General features: G+C 41.3%; 1 protein-coding gene across 1 annotated transcript in view; it reads left to right on the top strand.

Moving 5' to 3' along the window:
* Positions 1-3,020: 3,020 nt before the first annotated feature.
* The window catches only part of kcnh1b (potassium voltage-gated channel, subfamily H (eag-related), member 1b), a 40,171-nt gene continuing 35,484 nt past the window's right edge, over positions 3,021-7,707 (top strand). Inside the window, exon 1 of the mRNA XM_070922407.1 lies at positions 3,021-3,093. Coding sequence (XP_070778508.1) covers positions 3,021-3,093 — 73 coding nt within the window. The remainder of the gene's footprint in view (positions 3,094-7,707) is intronic.

The following is a 7,707-nucleotide window of genomic DNA, read 5'->3' as shown; positions in this document are numbered from 1 at the left end:
GCAACACGACTTAGACCTGACAGAGAGAAGAGCAGAGCGAGTCTTCAACGTGTGGAATCCAAAATGTCACACAAGAATCAAACTGTAAACACCATTTCACTGGAACACACGTCACAGCTTATCAAATATTAATACATATTAATAAATATGGTGCCATTATTACATCATATGCACTAAAACGAATTCAATGTTGACAATAATTCAGCCTGTTGTTTGTGTTTCCCTCCTTGTTTATCGGTCAGCGTTCCTGCACCGAGTCTTCACCGCCAGCAGAGGGAGACACCGCTCCACGACCCGCAGCAGCCAGCCGGGATACTTCAGTACCGCACAGTCCCGCACAGTCCGCTTCATAGTCTGCGTCCTTACAGCCTGAGACTGAGCTCAGTTTCGTTCATTTCAATTCGCTGCAGTTCAATTCTAGATGAACTTTAACAGTTAAATCACATGTTGCCAAAGCTGAGTGGCCATTTTGACTTTATTATACAATAAAGGTAAATATCATCACATCATGTCCAGCATCATATACAGTATTATTATATACAGTATTATATACAGTATTATTATATGCAGTATTATTATATACAGTATTATTATATACAGTATTATATGCAGTATTATTATATACAGTATTATTATATACAGTATTATATACAGTATTATTATATGCAGTATTATTATATGCAGTATTATTATATACAGTATTATATGCAGTATTATTATATACAGTATTATTATATACAGTATTATATGCAGTATTATTATATACAGTATTATATGCAGTATTATATACAGTATTATTATATACAGTATTATATGCAGTATTATATACAGTATTATTATATACAGTATTATTATATACAGTATTATATGCAGTATTATTATATACAGTATTATATGCAGTATTATATACAGTATTATTATATACAGTATTATATACAGTATTATTATATACAGTATTATATGCAGTATTATTATATACAGTATTATATAGAGTATTATTATATACAGTATTATATGCAGTATTATTATATACAGTATTATTATATACAGTATTATATACAGTATTATTATATAGAGTATTATTATATACAGTACAGGAGACAACATATAGAGTTAAAAGACACTCTGTACACTGCAGGTGAATCAGATTCGATTCTTTCAGGTCATCAGAGGTGCTGGTGAGACCAGGTCCAGGTCTTCAGAGGTGCTGGTGAGACCAGGTCCAGGTCTTCAGAGGTGCTGCTGTGACTAGGTCCAGGTCTTCAGTGGTGCTGGTGAGACCAGGTCCAGGCCTGCAGAGGTGCTGCTGTGAGGTGAGGTGCTGATTCAGGTGAGTCACTATGACATCATGTTGACACCATCACGTGTCTCAGGTGAGGCCCCGCCCTGACTGAAGGTAAATATATGTAATGTATGTACATATGTATATCTGGTTTCATGGATTTGGGTGAAGTGAGCCTTTAATTACAGACTCGAGTGATGTAATGATGCATGCACCAGTTATCTCTCCTTCACTGTCTGCAGGTGTCTCTTTACCATCCTCTCTCTCTCCTTCACTGTCTGCAGGTGTCTCTTTACCATCCTCTCTACCTGCAGCTCTCTCTCTCTCCTTCACTGTCTGCAGGTGTCTCTTTACCATCCTCTCTCTCTCCTTCACTGTCTGCAGGTGTCTCTTTACCATCCTCTCTCTCCCTGCAGCTCTCTCTCTCCTTCACTGTCTGCAGGTGTCTCTTTACCATCCTCTCTCTACCTGCAGCTCTCTCTCTCTCTCCTTCACTGTCTGCAGGTGTCTCTTTACCATCCTCTCTCTACCTGCAGCTCTCTCTCTCTCCTTCACTGTCTGCAGGTGTCTCTTTACCATCCTCTCTCTACCTGCAGCTCTCTCTCTCTCTCTCCTTCACTGTCTGCAGGTGTCTCTTTACCATCCTCTCTCTCCCTGCCGCTCTCTCTCTCTCCTTCACTGTCTGCAGGTGTCTCTTTACCATCCTCTCTCTACCTGCAGCTCTCTCTCTCTCTCCTTCACTGTCTGCAGGTGTCTCTTTACCATCCTCTCTCTCTCCTTCACTGTCTGCAGGTGTCTCTTTACCATCCTCTCTCTCCCTGCAGCTCTCTCTCTCTCTCCTTCACTGTCTGCAGGTGTCTCTTTACCATCCTCTCTCTCTCCTTCACTGTCTGCAGGTGTCTCTTTACCATCCTCTCTCTCCCTGCCGCTCTCTCTCTCTCTCCTTCACTGTCTGCAGGTGTCTCTTTACCTTCCTCTCTCCCTGCAGCTCTCTCTCTCTCTCCTTCACTGTCTGCAGGTGTCTCTTTACCATCCTCTCTCTACCTGCAGCTCTCTCTCTCTCTCTCCTTCACTGTCTGCAGGTGTCTCTTTACCTTCCTCTCTCCCTGCAGCTCTCTCTCTCTCTCCTTCACTGTCTGCAGGTGTCTCTTTACCATCCTCTCTCCACCTGCAGCTCTCTCTCCCAGTCTGTTCTAAGCTCTCTCGACCACAGTTAGCCTCACTGGGGCTCATCCTGAAGCTCGTGCTGCAACCATCTGCCAATAACGATCCTGCTGAGAGAGCGCGAGGGAGAGAGAGAGAGAGCGCGAGGGAGAGAGAGGGAGAGACAGGGAGAGAGAGAGAGGGAGAGAGAGAGAGAGAGGGAGAGAGAGGGAGAGACAGGGAGAGAGAGAGAGAGCGCGAGGGAGAGAGAGACAGAGAGAGAGAGACAGGGAGAGAGGGAGAGAGAGAGAGCGCGAGGGAGAGAGAGAGAGACAGGGAGAGAGAGAGCGCGAGGGAGGGAGGGAGAGACAGAGAGAGAGAGAGAGACAGAGGGAGAGAGACAGGGAGAGAGAGAGACAGAGGGAGAGAGACAGGGAGAGAGAGAGACAGAGGGAGAGAGACAGGGAGAGAGCGAGGGAGAGAGGGCGAGAGAAGGGGGGGGGGGGCCCTACTCTACAGCGCGCGGGGCTCGTGCAGCATCAGATATGTGAGCGGCGGGAAGAAGCTCTGCCTCGCGCTGCAGGAGGACGGCAGGATGGCGGGAGGACGGCGGGGTCTCGTGGCCCCTCAGAACACTTTCCTGGAGAACATCGTCCGCCGGTCCAACGGTAGGATCCGGTCCGGTCCGGTCCGGTTTACACAGCTGGACTGGTAGCCCGTTCGTTGTGTGAAATGTCTCGTGGTTCTGTGTGGTTGTTTCATCATCAGACTGCTCTGCTGTGATTGGCTGGATCACCTCAGGAAACCTGCACATGTCCGGTTCATTAGCTTCGTAGTAGGCTAACATTAGTATGCTAGTTACCTCCACTTCTGAAGCTAACGGGTATGATTAGCATCAAATGAACCGGTGTGTCTTTTTATTAACATCAACAGTATTTAGGTTCATATTTTAAAGTCTAGTCGCACTTATTTACCTTCATTTCTAGACATTTATATCTGTGTTTATGCTTCATACAGTCAACCAAATATAAAATCCAACATTTAGATTGAAACGATTAGTTAACACACAAAATTAATCGGCAACCATTTTGAAATCGAAGGTTCCAGCTTCTCCACTGTGACGATTTGCTGCTTTATGTGATTGTGAATTGATTACATTTATTTTGGACCGTTCACTATTTTCTGACTTGACTAAATGATACATAATTTATCGATAAATAATCAATAGGTTAATCGATGATGAAGGTAATCAGCCCTGTTTTACATCCATACATCAAAATAACTGTATATAATATGAGGTCACTGAGTCCTGCTGGATAGAAATATATTTTTGATATTAACATTAAATGAAATGTGATACTGAAACCAGTGATATTTAACACCGACTCAGCAGGTGTAAACACAGAACACATTCTGTATCAGTAGTATCATTAACAATAACCATTCAGGAACCATTAAACGGTATTTACATGATAAAATAACCTCAGATCCACTGAGGTTTTTACACAACCATGACGGGACATAGAGACTTGCCAGGAACGTGTATTATAATAACAAACAAAAGCAGAAGGTTCCAGAAGAAACTTAAAATGACTAACTGAGAACCTTTATAGAAATGTTACAGCAACTTAAAGGGCCAGTTCCCCCAACATTATGCCTCCATGCAGGTCATTTCAGGTTTATTTAAGTCTGGGTTTTAAGAGTTCTGCCTCCGACCCAAAACACTGAAGAACAGAATGTGGTTTGTGCTGCCAGTGACACAAATCTATAATCATTAAAGCTATAAATTCATAGTAATATTAGTTTCTGAGACTGAGACAATAAGCAGGACGAGGAGTCACAAACTACCTGCACACCGTAAAGAGTGAAGCGATGACACCTGGCAGACAGGTGAGCCTTCAGGTAGTCTGGTTAGTCTGAGTTCAGCTCTCTTCTCGCTGCTTCAACTGTTTCTGCTCCTTTAACCACCTTTCTTTTCAACTTTTCAGTTTGGACTTTATCACATAGACAGACAGGTACAGACCAGCGTTTCCACATACTGTCGTGTACATGTGTCCCTCCCCATCCTCTGACCTGTGTTATATATACAGTATACACACACACACCAGGTTGCTAGAGTCTATATACTGTATTTATATGTTTAATCCTTGTTGTGTGAAACCTCCAAACTGAACTTTTTAGCTTATTGCCTGTGAGAGTTTCATAAGACCAACAGTCATTTTACTTTTTATATATTTAATTTAATTTCTCTAACTAACTCACAGTGTCACCACCTTTTGTTTTAGGAGACAACATCTAATTTTACTTTGTGGTACTACAGCTGTAACATCAACTAACTAATTCTCCGAGGTAGAAGTCACTGCCGAGATGTTGTGTTGGATCGTAATATATTAGTCACTGTTAACTCCGTGCAGATGATATTTTCAAACCCATTTAATTTATTGTTTTAATTACAAATATATCAAACAAGTAAGAATGTTAACCATCTCACAACTGTCCTGTGAACATGTCTACATATCAAGTGACCCCCACATGGGGTCTCTAACCCAAAGTTGAGCCACTCTGACATCAGCACTGTCAATAATCGCAGCCTCATCAGTGGAGACCTCTGTGTTGGCACCGTGAAGGTCCTGATGCAGAGGACTCCTTGACTTCCTGTCAGATGATGCTGAAACATGAATGGAGGATAAAGTTACTGTCGCCGTAGACACATTATAAACAGCTGTGCACTGTTTTTTTTTTTGGGGGGGGGCAGTCTGTCAGTCTGTCGGTCAGTCCACCAACACGGTCCAGACCGACAACAGCTGTTGGATGGATGCGGTTCAGACCTTCATGGTCCCCTCAGGATGAACTGTAGTAACTCTGGTGATCCTCTGACTCTTCATCAGCGCCACCATCAGGTCAACATGTTCATGTGTCCAACACTTTGGTTTATGACCAAACACCTGCAGAACTGATGACGTTAGCATTTAGCTCAAAGCACCGCTGTGCCTATGTACAGCATCACAGAGCTGCTAGCATGACTGTAGACTCTAAAGCTGCTTTCAGACAGCGAATCAGCAGCTACCTCCCATCCTGCTGCCTGAACACCGCAGGCTGCTGCTAGCCAACAGGTATAATCTCACCATGCAGCTAAATACAGCAAGGTGTAGCTTCAGTGGTTAGCAATATTGCACGATTAAAATAGCAAGTTTTGCTAACTAGTATCGTAATTGTTGTTCACGGTCCCAGATCAGATGATTAGACGTTGAAGGTGATGTTGCTCACAGGCTCTTGAAGACACACACACACACACACACACACACACACACACACACTCAGCCCATGTGATCGCAGTAATAAAAATATAGAAACATTTTCAACTCCGTCAGTATCCTAAATGACCAGCAGCTCAGGGGAGCTGGATTAGCGGCTGTTAAATTCAGTGTAAGGATGATCTACGGCTGAACAATTAATTAACGTGACATTATGCTGCTCAGCCCAATTCACCCCAATTAATTAAATTACAAAGAATGAAATCAAGCCTTAAACTCTAAAGAGCTGCTAGCGGCCCCGAGAGGCTGCAGTGTTCAATACACCACACAATAGGAAAAGGGAACATTTGTCCTGATGGTGGCGCTAGAGGGCAGGTCAGGGGGTCACCGAAATTATTAGGAAACATCCTAATTAGTGTGATAATTCAGTGATGTGCAGCCATTTTATATAGTCTATTAAATCTCAGCTGGGGTTTGGGTTGACTGAAGCGTTTACTTCTGTCTGTATTTGAAGGCCTTTACATGCTAGGAGTCAATAATTCACTATTATTAGTTATAACCAGAATTATGTTATAATGAAATAATGATATAAATCTATTGTGATACAGAAATCTAATACATATCAAAATAAATAAAAAGTTGGAAAATTGGTGATTAAAATACACAAAATGAGATCTGAAACTGAATTATATATTTTTCATCCTTTTCACACAATAAGTGCACTTCAGTTTGGTTTATTTGTCGTGTTTCTCATTTTGAAAACAAATCTCCATCCTGAACTGTGTGACATTAAATCCTGTCATGTAGTCAAAGTCCGTGGAGGTTTTTTAGGAGCATGTTGAAGCCTGCAAGCTGCACTTGAGCTGCACGTTATCCTCTTCTCTGCTGGGACTCAACTCAGGCTTTTGTTTGAAAAATGAATGTAAAAGTGTGAAATATTCAGGATGTCCTACCTGAATGTTTAAGTGTCAGACTTTGTGATATTATTGTAGAAACAGAGGAGAAAATAACATCACTGATATATGCAGGAAACCGTTTGTTTCCAGGTTTATAACATTCATAACAGCTGCACGACACATCCAGTACATCTGCCATCAGCTTCAGATTTTAATGACATCAGGACGCGGAACAAGAAGTAATCAACGTCCACATACATTACATTATGTTGCATTCATTTGGTTTGTCTTATTGTAAGTAGCTTTGGACCAAAGTGACTGCTAACATTGTGACGAAAAAGCTAAACAGGTACTGAGGCGCCGTCAAAACAAAACAAGAAAAGAATAAAAGTCTTGCTATAACAATCTTGTAATATAAAATACTACAACAATCAAAACAATGTTTTATCTATTCTTATTCTATCAATTGTATCACAAAAATGTCACCTGATTGCATTTGAAATAAGTAAAATTAGCGTCAATCAGCCATGTTTACTTTGTTTAGGAAACTACAAGACTAATGGTTTGTGAATGTGGACTTTATTAAAGTATTTGAAGCAATTTGACCTTTCCCTTTAAGTTAGCATATTAGCATATTATTAGCTAAAATATTAGGTACCACCTTACTCCTTAAGGAGTTGCTTCCATGTGATATCTGTAAAATCAATGTACTCTTAAAAGGCCCCCTTAAAATTCACTGGTATGCTGATGATGATGATTTATTTATTTGTGTGAATTAGCTCTGGGTTTATGAATAATAATTATAAAGTGTTTTACATCAACATAAACAACTGAAAACTATTTAAAGTGAAGAGCAGACAACTTATAGGAGAGTTACAAATGTAAAATACATCTTAAAGACGAGAAGGATAGTTAAAAAATAATCTGTGGTAGACATGGAGACATTCAGCAGGACAAAGACAAAAGAGAAAGATGCAAAGATACTGCAGGAGGTGAATTACTGTCAAAAATCGCACTCCTTCTCAGTCGTAACTCAGTCAGATCTGATATCATTATCTGTGACATCCAACCAGAATAAACCTCCAGAAAGACGCTGCAGAACTTCCCTGAGAATCCTCCTGTTTTTCAGTTT

Source organism: Enoplosus armatus, chromosome 2, assembly GCF_043641665.1.
Source record: "Enoplosus armatus isolate fEnoArm2 chromosome 2, fEnoArm2.hap1, whole genome shotgun sequence".
NCBI classification, from domain to species: Eukaryota; Metazoa; Chordata; class Actinopteri; order Centrarchiformes; family Enoplosidae; genus Enoplosus; species Enoplosus armatus.
Note: the sequence above shows the minus strand (reverse complement) of the source record. Positions and strands in the feature narration are given on the sequence as shown.